The sequence below is a fragment of the Elephas maximus genome, chromosome 10 (assembly GCF_024166365.1).
Source record: "Elephas maximus indicus isolate mEleMax1 chromosome 10, mEleMax1 primary haplotype, whole genome shotgun sequence".
Lineage (NCBI taxonomy): Eukaryota > Metazoa > Chordata > Mammalia > Proboscidea > Elephantidae > Elephas > Elephas maximus.
Genome location: NC_064828.1, coordinates 70,350,604 through 70,371,752, shown reverse-complemented (window position 1 = coordinate 70,371,752; position 21,149 = coordinate 70,350,604). Strand labels below are relative to the sequence as shown.

Genomic DNA, 21,149 nt, shown 5'->3' with positions numbered 1-21,149 from the left:
AACACAGTTCTTGTCCCAGTGTGAGGGTCTCCTAAGCCTGGTCTTCCTGTGTGAGGAAGAAACGCCTTGGGTTTTGGAAGGCATTGATTCTTCTGACCTAAGGGCAAAAACTGATGGACTTGATTCAAGAATAAAAGTCTGTGAATAGAAAAGAAAAGAAAAAAAAACCCATTGCTGTGGAGTCAAGTCTGACTCATAGTGACGCTATAAGACAGAGTAGAACTGCACCATAGGGTTTCCAAGGAGCAGCTGGTGGATTTGAACTGTGGACCTTTTGGTTAGCAGCCAAGCTCTTAACCACTGTGCTACCAGGGCTCCCATGGATAGAAAAGGCATCCTTAAACCATAGAGGGTGTGAGATAAAGACACTCCAATACCAGAGCTCTCTCCTTAGAAATTCCTTCACCTTTATGTAGACTTTCATAGTACCACTACTTAATAAGTATTGATAAATTGACCTGCCTGGAATGGTCAATTATAGAAAAATATTTTCCTCTCTTTCTTTAATTCTGCCATCTACATAATGATTGACAGTATTAATTTTTTCCAGGTTCATATTTTTCATTTTCTTTTGATTTTCAATCTTCTCCACATTTTCATTTTTGGTTATCATATAATTTTAAACTGGAATTACTCATACAAATATTGATGGGTCCTGAATTTCTTGCCGTAGCCTGTGTCAGCTTCCATTACTATAGCCCAGCTCAGATTTAAACGGGGTTTTAGTTAGATGAAAACCTTTTCATCTGCCAGATATTGAGTTACCTCTGATTCACCAGCTTCAGAATATATTTCTGTTTTTGGTAGTCCCTATCTTTTTGATTATTTAGGGTCAATTCTTCACATATTTGAATGAATAATATTTCTTTTACTACAGCTTAATGTTAAAGAATAAAAGAAAAGAAAATATAACATTCAACTTCAATTAAAATTATTAATTCTTCTCACTGTTATTTTTCTGCTTAGTGGAATTCAGCATGTACAGTTTTTGAGAATGAGATTTTGTATTCATACACATTAAAAGTGACATTGAAAAATTTTAAACCTTTTGAGGTACTAGGGGCCATTTTGGTATGTGTAATGGGCCCAGCTATCCAAAGGAGATAGGACCCAATGAACGGAGCAAGATTTGGGCTGAGAAAAGCTCAAAAGTTTAAAACTGGATATATTTACATTGGCAGTGTTCCTCTTATTTTTCAGTGGAAAATATGATGCAATGAAAATTAAACAGGCTTTTTTACATTAATTTAGGAGTCCATATGTCATTTTTTCTATAGCCGATACCCTGAGTTAAAAAAACAGGGCAAAAAATAGACTTAAAATAAATTTTGGCATGTAGCCCATTTGAAGTTGCATATTACAAAATTTCTTACCTGTATGTATATATACCTTTGCCACCCCCTTTAAAAATCTGTGCACCTTCAGAGAAAGGCTATATTTTCTATTCCTATGGGCCCTTCCTTCTTATCTTGTCTCGAAGGCCTGGCAGCTTCTCCCTGCACTTTTTTATCAAGAGAAATAATTTTATGCATGGCCCCTAATTTTCTGCTTATTGTGAAGTTTTTTCAACTTTCTCTTCCTTCTGTAGTTTTTTTTTTTTTTTTTTAGTTACGTCTTAATTTTAAAAAAAAGGGAAGAAAATCTGAGTTTCTAACTGTGGTTGTCCTGTTTAATGCCTCATGTCTTCATATTTGACTCTCTTGGAAAGACTCTAATTTTCCCATACATCCCTTCCCCTGTGCTTGAAATATTTATTACATACTCACTTGACATATGCATTCATATGTGTGTATATGTATATACACATATATATATATACATACATATATATGCACACACACATGCAGATGTATCTATATCATCATAGCTCTCTTTCTGTAGCGGTCTTGTTAGTCATTATCTTTAGAAACATTGAGAGTGAAGTAATTGCCTCTTCCATGAAAGTCACAGAATCCCTTAGAACTGAAAATTAAACTACATATTTAACTGAGCTTTTCAGCTAAACCAGGATTCTTTCTCAGTTTAGCTTCATTTAATCATTCTAATATTGGTTTTCTTATTAGACAGCTGGGCTCTAGAAAGGATGGTGCTTTAAAAAGTTCTAAATTATTCCTTTTGTTGCTGTTTAGTCCCTATATTAGTTAGGTTTAAGATCAGCTATGAGTGTTAGCTATATTTTTACAACAATAAAAAAAATAAAAAAGGAGAAAAAAAAATCAGTGATGAGTGACAGACACCTCTAATAGCAGAGACTTAACCAAGACAGAAGTTTGTCTCTCATTTAGGAGCTATCTTTTTTTTTTTTTTTTAGGTAGTAGTCCAACCAGTGGAGAGCTACACAGTGTCTGGGCTCAGCCTCCTTCTATTTGATGCTCCTCCCTTTGTGACTTTCATTTGTAAGGCCATCTCATGGCCATGGATGGCAGTTCCAACTTAGCACTGTCCACATTCTAACCAGAAGGAAGAACAAAAAAGGGGAAGATAAAGATACCCCTCCCCTCTTAAAGGGGAAGATAAAAGCATGGCTCCCCTCTTAAAGAGTATGACCTAGAAGCTGCGTGGTCCACCAACGTATCATCTCCTTGACCAAATTTATCACATGATCATACCAGCTGCATGGAAGGCAGGGAGAAGTATTCTTTATTCTGTGCCCAGCCCCAAACTGGGGGTCCTATTGGTAAACAGGAATCTCTGGTCGTCCAAATGGTAAATGCGCTTGGCTGCTAACCCAAAGTTCGAACTTTGAGACCACCCAGAAGCACCTTGGAAGAAAACCAACCCCACTGCAGCTGAGTTGATTCCGACTCATAGCGACCCTATAGGGCAGAGTAGAACTACCCCATAGGGTTTCTAAGGAGTGGCTGGTGGATTCGAATTGGCAACCTTTTGGTTAGCAGCCAAGCTCTTAACCACTGTGCCACCAGGGCTCCTTGGAAGAAAGGCCTGGTGATTTATTTCTAAGAAATCAGCCTTTGAAAACTCTACGGAGCACGGTTCTACTCTGCAAACACGGGGTCACCATGAGTCAGAGTTGACTCAACGACAACTTTTTTTTTTTCCATTGGTATAGAAGAGGAAAGTGGATATTGAGGGACAGCCTCTATACTCATTCATTCCATCATTAACATTCTTCCTGGTTAAATGTCCAAGCTGGTGAGGCTTATTAGACCAATCCTAACTTGGCTACCTATTGAGAGATCTTTTTAACCTCTGAATTCCTTCTCAAAAACTGAAGGTATGTAACAATTTTAGTTGTGTAATGAAAACCAGCCCTGTTGTTATATCGTCAAAAGCATTCTGTTTCTTCTAGCTTTAGGAAATCATCTAGAAAAAGAATGACCCAGGCTGTACTTCATAACAGTGGCTGTCAGTGGATGGCCAGGACCAGCATCATCAGTATCACCTGGAAGCTTGCTAGAGATGCAAACCTGGAGCCCTATCCCAGACCTACAGAATCAGAAAAACAATAAACAATTCTAAAAGAAGACCTTATTTTCCCTTAGTTTTGAAACAGGAACAGTTAAATTATATTTGAAGAGGATAAGTTGCTTTGCTCGCATCTTGTAATTTACTTTTAATTTCAAAGCACAGGCAAATGCCACACACACACAAGATCTAAAAAGAAGTGTGATGTTAACTAAATTTTTATGAAATCGACATGGTTTAATGCCCTAGAACAAGAAGCCTAAACATGTAAATAAGAAGCATGGGAAGAGTGACATATTGTGGAATATAAATGTTACGGTGTGGGGTTACGTTACATAGCACGAGGAGACCCACACAGGGGTTGATTAAGTTGATCTTCCAAAAGCTTGAGTATCAACCTTTGAATGTACAGCTCTGTAAAGCCTAATCCACTGGGCTTAAAGTTTGTTATATTTCAATATGTGCATATATGTTTCCATGCACTGGGAATGGTGATTTAAAAAAAAAGTATTCACAGTTCTGGTGAGAGCACGGCAACTTTGCTGTTGGCCAACGTCTCTCCATATGGAAAATTACAGAGATTTTATAAGCCTTAAGTAGGTCTGGAAGAATTTTAGAAAAAGTTTGGGCTTCTGCAAAGCATATTAATTTCCTGAAAGATGACTGGGCTTTGTTTCTTGGGGAAAAACACTTAGTATGCTGTTGAACAAAGCTATTGTTCTCAAATTAATGGAAAAAATTCCACATTCTGCCCTAACTAGACCAGGGAAGGCAGAAGCAGTGTGTGAGCGGCTCGTGTACCTGAGGAGGGGCTGCTGTTTTGTGAGGTTTCATCTATTCCTGTGGTTTTTGGTTTGCTTCTAGAAATGTTGGGAAAGCATCTCAGCCTGCATACTCCAGCACTTTATGGAAAAATTATATTCTCTGCCCCTCTCTGTTTTGGGCTGATTTTGAAAGATAACTAGAAAAAGCCGGTGCTATTTAGAAATTTTTAGTCAGTCAAATAAATGGACAGAATCATGTTCTTTGTCTCTTTCTCCTGAATAATACCTGTCTAAAGTACTTGAAGTACTTGTGGAGCCCTGGTGGCTCGGTCATTAAGAGCTCAGCTGCTAATCAAAGGGTCGTCAGTTCAAATTCATCAGCTGCTCCTTGGAAACCCTATGGGGCAGTTCTACCCTGTTGTGTAGGGTCAGTATAAGTCGGAACTTTCTTGACTGGTAACAGGTAAAGTACTTGTGAAGTCCCTGGGGGGGGACAAATTGTTTCAGCGCTCAGCTAGTAACTGAAAGGTTGGAGGATTGGATCCATCCAGAGGCACCTCAAAAGAAAGAGGCCTGGTGATCTACTTCCAAAAAATCAGCCATTGAAAACCCTATGGAACACAGTTCTACTGAGACACACATGGGGTTGCCATGCATTGAAATCAACTCTATGGCAACTGGTTTTCTTTTTTTTCAGTCCTTGTTTTTTCTTTTTTAAATTGTCTATATATTTTTCTGGGTAGGAGGGGCTTTCTTGGAAGGAAAACCAGTATCTATGTTTCCCCATGAAAGAGATCTAAGGTAGTATAGGAGAAGCCTATAGGTGACTTATTGGCCAAGAAACAGATTGCACCTTTAGTGTGATGGCCTCGCCCTGAGCTCAAGAGTAGATTCTGAGCAACTTACCCAAGTCCAGAGATGTGTGGAGATTCGACTGCTCCCTCTGCACTGTGGTATCCATAGTGACACGTTGGAACAGTGAGGCACACATGGATTTGATACCTCCAGTCTCTTTTGGAGGTACCGATTTCGTAGGCAGTTATCTTTGTGCCCTTTCTGCCACTTCTTTTCCTTGCGGCTGGGGACTCTCAGAATTCCCTCCCAACCCCCAACTTTGGTCTTGCCCACTGGGCAGATTTATCCCTTTTCATGTTCATTAATTCATCCCCTTTGTGTGCACACTCTCGCCATGTCCTTGTTTTTTCTGCTTTTGTGTCAGCATCTAATATTCTTCCTCATTCCTTTGTGGGTCTTTTCTTCCCTGTTGTTTCCCATCTTTTACTCATTTACAGGCTCTTTCCTCTCTCCTTACTCTAGTGCAGCTAAGATTGAGAGCAGACTGCCTACATTGTTTTAGTTATTCAGTGTTCCTGTAATGCAAATACAATAAGTGGGTGACTTAAAAAAAAAAAAAAAATTATTTTCTCACAGTTGTGGAGGCTGTAAGTCCAAATCAGAGTCTTGGCCATGTCATTACTTTTCTTGTTGGTAGCTCCAGGCATTTTTTGGTTCTTCGGTTTTCCTTGGTTTGTAGACAATCCTCACGTGGTGTGTCTTCCTTGTCTGTGTGTCCGTGTCCATTCTGATGTTTTCTATAACTCAGAAGTGATTGTTTAGTCGTATACTGGTGTGACCTTATTAACATAACAAAAGATAAACCCTATTTCCAAACAGGATTACATCCACAGGTACAGGGTTAGGATTTCAACACATATTTTTTTTTTTTTTGGAGAGGGGAGGACACAATTCAATCCATAACATGTCAAGGTCCTCCTTTTAACCTCAAAGAAACATAGTATTCCAGAGGACACTTCAACTCCTTTGGACCTTGACTCAGACTGATATTTTCCATTTATAGCATTTTAATAGTTCCAGTGTTTAGAAGCTCACTTGGCCCATCTTAATCCAAATGATATTTCTGTCACCAAAAACTGATGTGGACAAATGTGCACACGCAAGTGGCTGGAGGTGCCACTAGGTCTGGCTGTTTTATTCCAATCCTTCTAAGTTTTTGAAATATCCAATAATAGTCACACCTGTCTCTCTGTTGCCTTCTTATTAAAACGTAACTGTGTTCAGGTGCCGTTTTCTCTTACAACAAAGCAAACCGGGGCATTCAAAGCATCTAAAAACCTGCTGACGTCCAGCAAGGACGAGAAACCCAGGGCACTGGTGTGTTTAGCGTCCTGATGCGGTTTCCTTTTCTATGCAGGCTGGCTATATGTCTGGGATGCTGGTGCCTGTAGGGGTTGGGATAGCTGGAGCCTTGTTCATCTTGGGAGCGCTCTACAGCATTAAGGTTATGAATCGCCGAAGGAGAAATGGCTTCAAAAGGCATAAAAGAAAGGTATGGAACCAACAACAGCAAAACCTAATCAGTTTCAGAATATTCTTTGCTTATCTAATTTGCTTAATAAAGCACATGGGGCTTAATGATGCAGAAACAGTATCGATGGGCCCGGCGGTTGGGAGTAGTGGCTGCAGCTCCTGCCTCGCCTTTGTTTGTCAGGGTTTCCTTTCAAGAGGGCCTGTTTCTCAGCTTTGCTCTACAGCAGAAAGAGTTTAATGCTTTTCTGTTTTCTTTTTCTAGCAGAGAGAATTCAACAGCATGCAAGATCGAGTAATGCTCTTAGCTGACAGCTCTGAAGATGAATTCTGAATTGGACTGAGTTTCGTTGGGATAGTCAATGATGCTATTTTATTTTTTATTTGCGGGTAAAAAAACAACGACAAGCTGCCACGTCTCTGCACATCTCAGTCTCATTACTTGCTGGGTGGTAGATTTTTCTTGTGCTGAGCAGAAAAGGCATGCTGTATACTCAATGTAACGCACAGTGTTTGTTTTTTTACTGTAGTGAATTTTCCACAACCATGAGCTACAACTCCTAAATATGCAGTGTTTGGGTTGTTCAGTAGGAGTTGCTAGACTAAGTAGAGTAAATATTTTGGATTTTTCCACAGTATCTTTTCCCCTGGTTTGGTTTACCCGCACTAAGCATAGTAGCCATTACTGCCATCAAGGCACGCTTGATTCTACAACACAAATCCTAACAAAAAATCACTTCTGATGATCGCACTCAGCTACTTGAAACCGTGGGCTTGAGCGCCACAGAACGTATTGCATTTGCATCAAAACTAGCAGGAACTCAGAATAAAACCTTCTTTTGTCAAGATCTCTGAGGGTGTTAGAATTGTACTTAGATTTATATAGCTTGCATTATGTACTTTACTTTCCCAGTTTTAGTATTTTTTTTTTTAACTTCTGTTTTGTCCCCATTCTTGGCAAGGGAAAAAGGCACCAGAAATAATAGTACATTAAATTGACTGTTGATCTTAATGTACATTTGCTGTCTTACATAGTATGCTCAAGTCCAACTGACCCATCAACAGACTCTAGATGTTTATTATTAGGGGATGTTCTTTTTTTTCAGGACCATTTGAATTTTTCAAGAAAATATTGTGAAGAAATCAAGAAGAAAATGAGGGTAGATAAACTCCTAGAGGAGTCCCTGGGTGGTGTGAATGGTTAACTTGCTCAGCTGCTCACTGAAAGGCTGAAGGTTCGAGTCCAGTCAGAGGTACCTTGGAAGAATGGCCTGATGATCTACTTCTGAAAAATCAGCCATTAAAAACCCTACAAAGCACAGTTCTGCTCTGACACACATGGGATCTCCATGAGTTGGAATTGACTTGACGGTGACAGGTTTAAACCCGCAGAGCATTTATCTCTGCAATTTGGCTCTGTGCTTATGTGGCCACTGATCTGAATTACTCAGAATGTTCCTTTCCCAAATCTGTGGTTCTTGGTCATGGAAAGAGTAGGCTGCCATTGGTCCTTATTTGGCTTTTATTAAAAAACAGACCCTCTGTGGTAGAAGCAGGCTCAGCAGCCAGAACCATGGTGACCCCAGAGCTCATGGGAAACCAGCTTGCCTCAGGGCATCACGCTGTGGGGTTGCTGGATTATGCTAGATCACTTCTCGTTTCCTTTGGAATGTACTTCCCTGCCCTTGGTTTGAGTCTGGGCATTTGGGATTTGTAGTTAGTTGAGTTTATGGGTAGAGATTTGGGTCATTCCCATGGAAGAATATCAATTACTATTAACTTGTGCACATTTATTAGAGCGTTTATAGAACATTACTATATTCAAGGCAAGTTGCATGTTTTTCCTTATAGGTACTCTGTAAGATAAGACATATGTTTATATTCTCCCATTTGACTGAAGACAGAACTGAAATAGAGAATTGAAACAATTATCCAAAGTTACACCCAAGGGAAGGACCAGGAATACAACCGCTGGAATTCCAAGCTGTGTGCCCCTATCTGCAGTTTAGTGCCCTTTCCATAGACTGCAAAGAAGCAGTGCTATTTCTGAGGCTGTCTTTAAAAACCAGGTTATAAGGAAATAGCTGCTCAATCAAGGACTATTTGTTACCAGTTTCTGTCTTGGTAAAATCAGTGATGCCTCACTAGTTTCTCTCTTATACTTCTTTCCTTGGCCACCTCACCTATTAAAATTGTATCAACTTAAGTATCACCTCTGGGGAACCAAGAGAGAAACCTCTCTAGAATCCATTCTTAAACAATAGCTGGATCAAAAGAATGTTTTTATCAAATAATTCTAATTTTTTTTGCCAAAAGATGTAAGCAAATGTGTAAAATTGATAGAGAGAGCTGAAAACTCTGCACAAATAGAAGTTAGCAATTGGCAAATAAGCCCAAGGCTAGATTTTAAAAATAGAATTCAGAACCATGACACTCCTAAATGATTTGTAATTTGATAAGTAGAGACAACCTGATGTTGGATAAGGTATGTTTTCCTTTTCCAATAGTAGCCTCTTGCTGTGAGTGTTCCTTAGATTAGAAGTAAGTGAGCATACTGTATTCTTCACAAGCTGTTTATAGAGGATATTCAATAAGCCACCTCACTCAGCAACACATGGGTGATATTTTGGCTACTTTTTTTTAGTATAGTGTATTTTATTTTTGTTGTCATTGAGAATGTACACAGCAGGACATACATAAACTAATTCAACAGTTTCTACGTGTACAATTCAGCGACACTGATTACATTCTTCCAGTAGTGCAACCATTCTCACCCTCTTTTCTGAATTTTTCCTCCCCATTAACATAAACTCACTGCCCCCTAAGTTTACTATCTAATCTTTTAAGTTGCTGTTGTCCATTTGATCCCGTATAGATAATTCTTAAAAGAGCACAGTGCTCAAGGCAGACATTCTTTACTAATTAAGCTAAACTATTGTTTGGTTTTAAGAAGCCTTCAGGGGATATTTTTGATTTAAGGTTTAAAGAATATTTCAGGGCAATAGTTTCAGGGGTTTGCCCAGCCTCTGTGGCTCCAGAAAATCTGGATTCCATGAGAATTTGAAATTCTGTTCTGCAGTTCTTCCCTTTGGTCAGGATTCTTCTACAGAATCTTTGATCAAAATGTTTAGTAATGATAACGAGGCACTATCCAGCTCTTCTGGTTTCATGGCAAAGGAGGCAATTGTTCATGGAGGCAATTAGCCACACATTCCATTTCTTCCTCCTATTCTTCTGTTGTCCCATGCGAATGGAGAGAAATTGTTATACCTTGGATGGCTGCTTGCAAACTTTTAAGACCCTGGAAACTACACAACGAAGTAGGAGATAGAACAGAAGCAGTAAACAAAATATTAGGCCTATTAACTGGGATGTCCCATGAAGCCATGACCCTAAACCTCCAAACCAAGAAACCAAATCCCATGAGGTATTTGGTTGTATTTAAGAAGCCTCAACAGCTGCTTTTTCCTCAGGCTGCTCTTAATCTCTGGTCTTAACTAGACCATGCTAGTAGGTTGAGCCTTCAAACTACAGCTGGAGTAAATTCACAGATAACAGACACATGTTTTCATTCTTCCTGAGGCCTATGGTGAGAACATGTGTGTGAATTTAGGCTTAAACAGAAAGGTCTCTGCAGCCCTTTTTGGGACATATTTTTTGGGACACATGACTGATTAGAGAAAAAGAGTTTACTTAGATCACAATAGATTTCTGTACAAACCTGTTTTAACCGTCCGTGTTGACTGGAACGCCCCGTGGATGGCATAGTGGATATGTTTGTTTTGGCGGTTTTCTTTGCTGCTGTGGAACAGTGGTTTTCAGTGGTTGGTTTGGGTCATTAAGTGGATCAGAAAAGGTTGCCTTGTGCTAAACAAAACCTGGGATTAGAGGTGCTGCCATGAGGTGAAGGCACTGGCCAATATTGTTATATGATAATCAGTCACTCATGGGTTTATCTAAGAATAAGATTAGTATGCTTATAGCTGCACATTAAAAATAAGAAGTCATCTCTTTATTCTAACTTGTTGTTAGCTGCTGTCGAGTTGGCTCTGACTCATGGCAACTCCATGTTCAACAGAACGTTGCCTGGGCTTGTGCCATCTTCTTGATTGTTGGTATACCTGAGTTCATTTTTGTGGCCCCTGTGTATTCAGAGGGTTGCTATGAGTCAGAATCGACTTGACGGCCGTGGTTTTGGTGTATTCAGATTGCCTTCCAACCTAGGGGGCTCGTCTTCCAGCACTGTATCAGACAATGTTCTGTTGTTACACAGAGGGCTTTCATTGGCTAATTTTCAGAAGTAGACCGTCAGGCCTTTCTTTCTCATCTTTCTTAGTCTGGAAACCCTGCTGAAACTTGTCCACTATGGGTGAACCTGCTGGTATCTGGAATACTGGTGGCATAGCTTCCAGCATCATAGCAACATACAAGCCACCACAGTATGACAAACTGACAGATGGGTGGTGGTTATTCTAATTGCTAAGCTTAAAACATTTAACAGTGAAACATGTAAAGCCTGCTGGAAAAGGGAGTTTGATAGCTGCAGCTTCGATTGCTGCAATCCCCTTTAAACTGAATTTTCCCAGCCAGAACTGCTGGCATCCCACTTCATGGGCAGGGACTCTGTCTTATCCTTGGAGGAAGAAGCAGTGTTTCCTAAACTTGCAGGGGCACTTGTTAAACATTCAGATTCCAAGGCCCTGCCTCAGACCTATGAATCAGAATCTTCAGCGGAGGAACATGGGATTCTCGTGGCCAGGCAGGTCTGAAAACGCAGCTAATAAAGCATCTATAAGAAAACAGCTTCCTTATTAAAGAGACAAGGGAGAGCAGACCTGTGAGTATAGAGTCTTTTCCTAGTTGGACTACCCAATAAATCACACCTGCCATAGTGAAGAAAGAAAAATTTTGAGAAAGAGAAAAGGGTGGAAGCCACTAGAAAAAGAGTGGACTGCTCTCATGCCCTGTCTTTTTCCGTAATCAGGGAACTACTTTTCTATTAACCTTCTCTAGCTTTTCCTCTCCCATAATCTGCTTCTTCCATAGCTGTTGGCTTAATTTGTGTGAAATACTTGGAGTTAATTAGTATCCCAGGATAACAGATTTCCTTAGCATTGCTTCAAATGCAGTTTCCCAGAAACCTTTCTTAAAATATCTGTTTTTCTTTCGTAGGTCAAAAATGTTGTGGGGGAACTAATGTCATGGAATACTTTATGTTCAAATTATCAAATGGGAAACTAATTTGCTTTATAAAGTTTCACTTAATACACAATTAAAAAGAAAGAAAGAAAGAAAAGAAAACCCTCTGGAGTAGTTCTGCTCTGTCACATGGGGCCACTATGAGTTGAAATCGATTTGACACGGCTTCCCAACTCTGGTTGTGCAACAGAATCGTCTGAAGAGCTGTGAGAAAAAGCACAGATTCTCCAGCTCCTCCTAGAATTCGTGAATCAAAAGTCCCTTGGATGAGGTTCAAGCATGGACCCTTACAAAGTGCTCCGCATATGACTTTGAAGCCCACCCATCATTGAGAACCGCTGTTTCAGACTTGTGTTGGGGCTGCTTTACAACAGCAAGAATGATAGTTATCACCACCCTCAATTTATTTAGTATTTACACACATCATCTCACTTAACCCTAGGATAGGGGTGTTATTTTACTCTTATCCTCATTTTATAGATGATAAAACTGAGATGTGGTGAGGTCAAAGAACTTGCTAGTTAGGACTGAAGCTGAGATTGGAACTCAGGACTCTAGACCTTGTTATTCTTCAGGGAGACCCACAGAAACCATGGGACCTTCAGAGGTCTATGCTGTCTACTGATGAGCTACTTCCATATTTACGAAGATAAGGCTGGATTATCCCCAGTATTACAATGGATAAGGAAATTAGATGGAAAGAGCACTGCACTGGAAGACTGGTTTCTTCCCATCTCTGCCAATAAGTCACTTAAAAAAAATGTTGCGGGGAAATTTTTTTTTCCTTTTTTTTTTTTTCAGTGTGCTTTAAGTGAAAGTTTACAACTGAAGTTAGTTTCTCATAAAAAAAATTATACACACATTGTTATGTGACCCTGGTTGCTATCCCTATAATATGTCGGCACACTCCTCCTTTCCACCCCGGATTTCCCTTGTACATTCAACCAGCTCCTGTCCCTTTCTGCCTTTTCGTCTCACCTTCAGATAGGAGCTGCCCATTTAGTCATGTATCTATTTGAACTAAGAAGCATACTCTTCACGAGTATCATTTTATGTCTTATAGTCCAGTCTAATCTTTGTCTGAAAGAATTGGCTTCGGGAATGTTTTTAGTTCTAGGTTAACAGAGAGTCTGGGGGCCATCTTCTGGGGTTCCTCCAGTCTCAGTCAGACCGTTAAGTCTGGTCTTTTTACTAGGATTTGAGTTCTGCACCCCACTTTTCTCCTGCTCCCTCAGGGACTCTGTTGTGTTCCATGGCAGGGTGGTCATTGGTGGTAGCTGGGCACTATCTAGTTCTTCTGGTCTCAGGCTGATGGAGTCTCTGGTTTATGTGGCCCTTTTTGTTTCTTGGGCTAATATTTTCCTTGTGTCTTTGGTGTTCTTCAGTCTCCTTTGTTCCAGGTAGGTTGAGACCAATTGTTGCATCTTAGATGGCCGCTTGCTGGCTTTTAAGACCCCAGATGCCACTCACCAAAGTGGGATGCAGAACATTTTCTTAATAAACTTTGTTATGCCAATTGACCTAGATGTCGTGGGGGAAGTTTTTTTTTTTAAAGCAAAGGTTAGAACTTATTTAAAGTGGTTTCAGCACAGTCAATCAAAGCTGGTTCTTTGTTTTGTTAGATTTCAAAGTCAAAACATCAGAGAGATATCAGAAAGTAAGATAGAGCATTCTGAATACCTAGTGCTTCCCTCCCTCTGTACCTGCAGACACCTTCATCATGTGGAAGAACAATGGAAACACCTTATTTGGAATCAAATCTACAACTTGGGGGAGAAGAATCAAATTATCCACAAGCATGGTGTTTTCTGTGGACATGATTAATCAGTGTACCTACCAGCTGCCATATATATATATATATATATATATATGTATGTATGTATGTATGTATGTATGTATGTATGTATGTATATATATAAACACTGGTGGCTTAGCAGTAAAGAGCTATGGCTGCTAACCAAAAGGTCAGCAGTTCAAATCCACCAGGCACTCCTTGAAAACCATATGGGGCAGTTCTACTATGTCCTATAGGGGCGCTATGAGTCAGAATCAAATCGACGGCAATGGATTATATATATATATATATATATATATATATATATATATATATCAAGGAAATGGCTTATACAGTTTTTAGAGGCTGTAAGTCCCAAGTCCATGAGGCAGGAAAGAATTCTGATTCAGGTAGCTGCAAGGGCTGGAAAACCCAAGATTGGCAGGCTGGAGAGTAGTGCTACCACAGGCTGTGAAGATTGACCATCGGCAGGCAAAATCGCCAGCAAGCTGCTCGCCCAAGTCCCAAGAACCGTAGAGCAGATGAATGGCAGTCAGCTGCAGGATCTTGAACAAGCAAAAGCCCTGGCAAGGCAAGGCGAACAGGAGGGAAGTAGGCAGAAGAGGGTGGATAGATGAAGGCTGAGGGGGTGGTGAGCTGCCACAGGCCCAGCCCCTGCTGGTACCACTCAGCAGATTCTGTCATGGGAGTGATCAGGTATGAAATTGCAACAGGGAAGTGATCACAACATTGTACAACTACTAAAACACTGAGAATCATGGCCCAGTCAAGTTGACACATAATCTGAACCATCACAATAGCTGAACATTTAACTGCACCACCAGGGACTCCATAGAATGTGCTAGAGGAGACCAACGTTCTGAATGGGCTCATGCTTGGAAAAATGATAAAGACAAGCAAGGAGAAGAATACAAATGGTCCCCCTGAGGTAGGTCATTAGCAGGGAAGGGACCATAAAACTACTATTTTGCCTTCATCTTCTCTGAGAAAATTATCCTTCCTTAGTCAGAACAACATAATTGGAAGGAAATCGAAGCCCAAGATAGATAAGAAAATGAAAGGCACTTGCCTACTTTAAATGAGTTAAAGCTCGGTTAAATATCTTTCTTAATTATGGAGAGTTCAAATGATTGAATATAAACTTCTAGAAATAGGAAATAATCTGAAAACAAAATAATAGTATTGACTTAATATAAGTTTATATATAAATATTATTCCCATATTTGCACATTTAGTACCGTCTCATAATACACCCACAGCTATTAGGTTGTTTCTGACTCATAGCAACCCTATAGGACAGAGTAGAACTGATCCATAAGGTCTCCAAGGAGTGGCTGGTGGATTTGAATTGCCGACCTTTTGGTTAGCAGCCGAGCTGTTAACCATTATGCCACCAAGGCTCCAAACCAAACCCACTGCCTGTCGAGTGGACTCCGACTCATAGCAACCCTACAGGACAGAGTAGAACTGCCCCATAGTGTTTCTAAGGCTATAAATCTTTACAGAAGCAGACTGCTACATCTTTCTCCTATGGAGCCGCTGGTGAGTTTGAGCTGCCAGCCTTTTGGTTAGCAACCAAATGCTTTACCCACTGTGCAACCAAATGCTTTACCCACTGTGCAACCAAGGCTCCTTGCCTCACAATATGCTCATCTCTTTTTTGGGACCAACTGATAGATTGATAAGCTGGTAATGGATGAAGACAAAACATTTAATTATGTGATTCTCATCATTATAAACCTTGGCAGTCAACACAACTGGAAACAGAATCCTGTCCCTTAATTTCTATATGCAGAGAAAATAATCAGCATTTATATAAGCCACTCAAATTTATGCTTTGTTGTTGTTGTAATTCTGACTTATAGTGATCCTATAGGACAGAGTAGAACTGCCCCGTAGGGTTTCCAAGGAGCTGCTGGTAGATTCGAACTGCCGACATTTTGATTAGCAGCCTGAGCTCTTAACCACTTCACCACCAGGTCTCCCTAGTTTATATAAATAGATCTAACTTCCTATTAATTAGCCCAGATTTGCAGATAAATAGGTAGATACATGTAGAGAGAGAGACAGAGACAGAAGAAAGGAAAAAAAGAAGTTTCCCCCAGGAAACAGCAGCAAAAACACAAAGAATCAAGGCATCTGTGCTTTTGTTCTAGTCTGCTTAAAAACAGAAAAACAGGGGGAGGAAAGGGACTTCTCAAATCTTCTACCTAGTAAAGCGAAGATTTTACTTTCCCTCTCAAAAAGCAGCGGGAACAATAATACAAATGATGGCTACCAATAATTTGTAATATAGAGTCTACATTCTCACCCTAAGATGGCACTCTCTAGACCAGAAGCTTAAGACTAATGGCACTGGGAGTTGTAACCTTTTGTGAGGGTGAGGATGGAGTAGCTGAGAAGAAACAGGAATTATCTAGGTGTGGGAACTGAGTGGAAGTAACATAGGAGACAAAGATGAGCACCCCCTTGGATTATTTCATTCCCTTTAAAGTAAAGAGGTTGTCTGCTCTGGTTTCAAAAGAAATGAGCAGCTTGGTATCAGGTCAGGAGTCTGGGGTTTTAATTAACCAGTGTCATGTGATTCTCCATATTTTCCTCCGAATTCACAGTGAAATAAAGGAGGAGACCTGTAGCATTTGAAAAAAATTCTCCAATTTTGTGCCTTACAGCACAGCCACATAGTTTTTCATGACAAGACAGACTAAAATATGACCCTAGGAAAGTGTAAGTGCAGTCTTTCAAAACAGAAAGATATTTGGATACCAGATGATGAAAGCTGTTTCTCTTTCAAAAAGGAATTTTGATACAAAATCTCCAATGATTATTTCTTTACTTCCTTCTTTACATAAGAGAGAAAGGAAAGAAGAAGAAATCTGAAATGATTTTTGTAATTGAACCAATCAAATCACAAAGGTGTGTGTCAAGGGAGTGAGAACGGCTACAGACTCTATCTTTGGTAAACCAAGAAAAACCCGCTGCCGTGGAGTTGATTCTGGCTCATAGTGACCCTATAGGACAGAGTAGAACTGCTCTGTAGGGTTTTCAAGGCTGTAAATCTTTACAGAAACAGACTGCCACATCCTTCTCCTGTGGTGAGGCTGATGGGTTTGAACAGCTGACCTTTTGGTTAGCAACTGAACACTTAACCACCACGCCACCAGGTAAACCAAGAGTACTGTGATACTATCGCTTTCTACTGACAAAGTATTTATTGAATGCTTCTATGTGTCAGGCACTGTGTTAAGTGCTGGGTGAGTGAGAATAAGTAAGACACATACCATGCCGAGAAAGAACTCATGAACTGGTAGCAGGGAGAAAAAAAAAAAAAATTTTTTTTAAAGGGCAGTTTCATCAGAGAGACACTATGGGATCCAAAGAAGCAGCATGTACCCCTATGAGGTGGAGTAGGGATGTTTCTCCATAGAAGGTAACATCAAACCTGAGGCCTGAAGGATGACTGTCAATAGCAGGTACAAAAGAACTTTCAATTTAATAAAAATTAAACTTCTGGGGAAACCCTTCAAATACCTTTAGGTGATTACATGACTTTGGTTAAACCCTTGGAATGAAATACTGCCTAGGATCCGATTGACTCTTTTGATGTGAAAACTATTAAGATGGCTTCTTCTTCTTTAACATGAGAATCAAAGCTCAGCATCTTGTTTTTTTTTTTAAAACAAATCCAAGAAGCTTGACTGTCAAGGCTGATCTGGATGAGGATGGTATCAAGATTTGGATGAGCAGGCTGGAGAATTTTATGAATAATGCACACCCCACACCTGAGTGCTGAGTGGTTTCTGTGGCCTTTTGGCAGTTATCATGGACAGTTATCAAGTAGTTTACCTTCCTTAGCATATGAAAAATATAGCAAGTTTTCCACAGTTGCCATATCAACATAAGGTCTGATTCTGGCAGACTTTCATGACAGCAATGTAGAATTGAGGAAATGCGGAAAAGCTTAAAAAGAAAATAATTATCACTTCAGACCCATCCCTGGAGATGACCATTGCTAACATTTTGGTCTGTGTTTTTCTAATCTTTTTCTTCTGTGTATTTATGATATGTTGTATATACATACTTTTATTTTTACACAAAATCAGGATTATAATTTACATGCTATTTTATTACATCTCTGTAGCTACAATTTCTCATGGTTGTTTCCAAACGAATAAAGAGAAGAAAAAAAGCTTGTGAAGAGCCTGGAGTCGTACCTGAATGAAACAGCTATGTTTTCCCCTTAACAAGATTTATTTGGCATTTGATCGTCCACGACTGTCCAGTCACCTCAAGATGCTTCCATATGATGTAATGCAAATGTAGTTGAAAGAAGAAAATTCTCCACAAACACAACTCCGATGGGCAAATGTGCTTTGGGGGATTAGAGAAAGACTGCAAACAAAGATTGTAATATCTCATAATTAGCAAGTAAGATTGAATAACCACCAGGGTAGACAACATGTGGTATTGTGGGATACTTATTGTAGTGACTTAAGGGACATTTATTGTAGTAACATAAGTTGATTAAAGTCTTATTCAGTTCAACTGTCTTGATTCTAATTAGTATTTTGTGTCATTTATTATGGTGCAAACATATTTTTTACATTTGATTTCACTTGGTAAAATTTAAATGAGTGAACGTTCACCATGTCCCTTATTTTCTTTGTCCTTTTTAAAAAGAGGAGCCACAGCTTTTCATGCCCGCTGTATGTCTTCTCCACTGGACCCTCTCAGTCCAGTCTTTCCTCATCTCTTTTGACTCTGAAAGGTCTGCATATGAAAGTGGGTATAAGCTGATGGAATAAGCTTATGTTTCACTAAATAATGTTTTTCATTGTCTCACTTCTATGTATCTTAAGAAAACATTGAAGTATCTTTAAAAACAGTTAAGGAAACCTTGTAATCCATTTGACCAATACCTTTGTATGCATCTCCACTAGCCCACACTCAACCAAATTCCTTGCATGTAGTAGGTTATGAAATTAAATAAAGCACATGGATAAAGCCTATGAAGTTTATTATAAAACTAATGTCCACAAAATGTTATTAGATTAAAATGGGATGGAGTGACCACTTGGCAAACTGCATGAATGGAACGAATGTGCTCTTTAGGATACATTTCTTTTCATGTTTCAGGCCAGGAAATAGCCAAAGGCAGCTGGGAAAAAATTGCAAATAAACAAATTAGAACCTTATTTATCCTTCCATTATAAATGTTGAAGGTCTTCCTAAAGTTCGGATGTGGGAAATTATTGAATTGACTAATGTTGTGCTATATAAATAAAATGTGAATTTCAAAAATGTTGGTAAAATTCAAATTTATTTAGTGATAATAAAATCATGAATATTTATCGAGCTCTTGGTGCGGGCCAGGTGCCATGGGTAAGCTCACTTAATTCATACCAAAACCCAGTGAGGTAGTTACTGTAGGTCACCAGGGTCTCTGTTGAAGGCAGAAATCTCACTTGTAATAAATAATTATCCTTGACAATAGAAACATAAAAAAGATTGCTAATAAATGATCTGTTGATTGTTTTTCTATGCTGTGGAAACAATGTGGTGTTGGTCTTTAGCCACGATTTTGATTCAGTTTTAAAAGCATTTAATTTTTTTTATTTCAGCCCACACTGAACACAGGCTTTGGGCAGATAATCCATTTCCAACCCAAGTCTCTAAGGTGACGAGCCACAGATGGAAGAATACTGCACATTTGAACCATATCCTGAAATTGTTGAATGAATACCTGTGGCCATGCAAGCACCTTATTTTAATAGGTGGTATGCAACAGACAAGCCGATGACTGAGAATTAAGTTTACTGTTAGCCTTTGTCATTCATCAGAGACATAGTTCACAATCGTTGTTGTTAGGTGCTGTCTAGTTGGTTGCAACTCATAGCGACCCTGTGCACAACAGAACAAAACACTGCCTGGGCCTGCACCATCCTCACAATTGTTTCTGTGCTTAAGCCCACTGTTGCAGCCACTGTGTTAATCCATCTTTTTGAGGGTCTTCCTCTTATTTGATGACTCACTACTTTACCAAGCATGATGTCCTTCTCCAGGGACTGATTGCTCCTGAAAACATGTCCAAAGTATCTGAGACATAGTCTCACCATTCTTGCTTCTAAGGAGCATTCTGGTTGTACTTCTTCCAAGACAGATTAGTTTGTTCTTTTGGCAGTCCATGGTATATCCAATATTCTTCTCCAACACCGCAATTCAAAGGTGTCAATTCTTCTTTAGCCTTCCTTATTCATTGTCCAGTTTTTGTATGCATATGAGGTGATTGAAAACAGCATGGCTTGGGCCAGGCGCACCTTAGTCCTCAAGGTGACATCTTTGTTTTTCAACCCTTCAAAGAGGTCTTCTGCTTCAGATTTGCCCGTTGCGATGTGTCTTTTGATTTCTTGACTGCTGCTTCCATGTGTGTTGATTGTGAATCCAAGTAAATGAAATCCTTGACAACCTCAATCTTTTCTCCATTTATCATATTGTTGCTTTATTGGTCTAGTTGTGAGAATTTTTGTTTTCTTTGTGTTGAGGTGTAATCCATACCGAGGACTGTGGTCTTTGATCTTCATCCGTAAGTGTTTCAAGTCCTCTTCACTTTCAGAAAGCAAGGTTGTGTTATCTGCATAATGCAGGTTGTTAATGAGTCTTCCTTCAGTCCTGACGCCGTGTTCTTCATATAGACCAGCTTCGCAGATTATTTGCTCAGTATACTGATTGAATAGTTATGGTGAAAGGACACAACTCTGATGTATACCTTTCCTGACTAAACCATGCAGTATCCCCTTGTCCTGTTCGAATGACTGCCTATTGGCAGCCTGAGTTCAGACTTCTAGCCCACTGGACTGTGAGAGAATAAACTTCTCTTTGTTAAAATCATCCACTTGTGTTACTTCCGTTATAGCAGCACTAGATGACCAAGGCTGTTGTGAAATAAAAACCAAAAGAACATTGGTGATACAATATTTTTATAATGTCATGAGAGAGCCTGTCCTATTATAATGGCCCCATTTTAAAAGTTAAGACTGTCCTGTGTTCAGACACTATTCGTTTCTAGATCTACAAGGCTTCTTCATGTAATTTGTACACTTGTTATTGATTTTTTGGTCATCATTCTATCACAAAGGAGAATTATTTTTCAGAGTATACTGTGGAATACAGTACTTCGTTAAGTATATTAAGATAAAATCTATGAGGCGCAGGATTTGTTTCTTGGTTTAAGACTTAGTAGAAGGTGGTTTTTTTGGAGGGGGTCAATTCTTCATTTGCTTCAATGAAGACAAAGTACATTCTATGCAGAGACATCTTTGCAGAGAACAGTTGGGAAAAAATAAAAACAGCTATGAAGAGGAATTCTGTTGAGATTTTTTTTTTTCTCCTCAAAGTGAGTGTGTGTGTGTGTACATAAGAGAAAAAGAGTTAAGTGACTATCTCCTTTTGGTCTAAACTGGGACACATTTGATAGTGAATGGGGACACCATTAGTAATTACAGTGGGACAACAGGCATTAACTGGAATGGTTCTGGGCACACTGGGACCTATGGACATACTACAGAAAGAGTGTATCAGACACTCTTTTATCACTCCATTTCCTACCTTTTCTTCCAGCCACAGCAGCAGCAATCAGTTCT

General features: G+C 39.5%; 1 protein-coding gene across 4 annotated transcripts in view; it reads left to right on the top strand.

Moving 5' to 3' along the window:
• Nucleotides 1-11,650, top strand: part of ARMH4 (armadillo like helical domain containing 4) — a 213,388-nt gene extending 201,738 nt beyond the window's left edge. For all 4 annotated transcript variants that reach the window (XM_049898061.1, XM_049898060.1, XM_049898062.1 and 1 more), the window contains 2 exons: nucleotides 6,403-6,537; nucleotides 6,781-11,650. In XM_049898061.1, coding sequence (XP_049754018.1) covers nucleotides 6,403-6,537; nucleotides 6,781-6,849 — 204 coding nt within the window. In that variant the 3' untranslated portion in view covers nucleotides 6,850-11,650. The remainder of the gene's footprint in view (nucleotides 1-6,402; nucleotides 6,538-6,780) is intronic.
• Nucleotides 11,651-21,149: the final 9,499 nt, after the last annotated feature.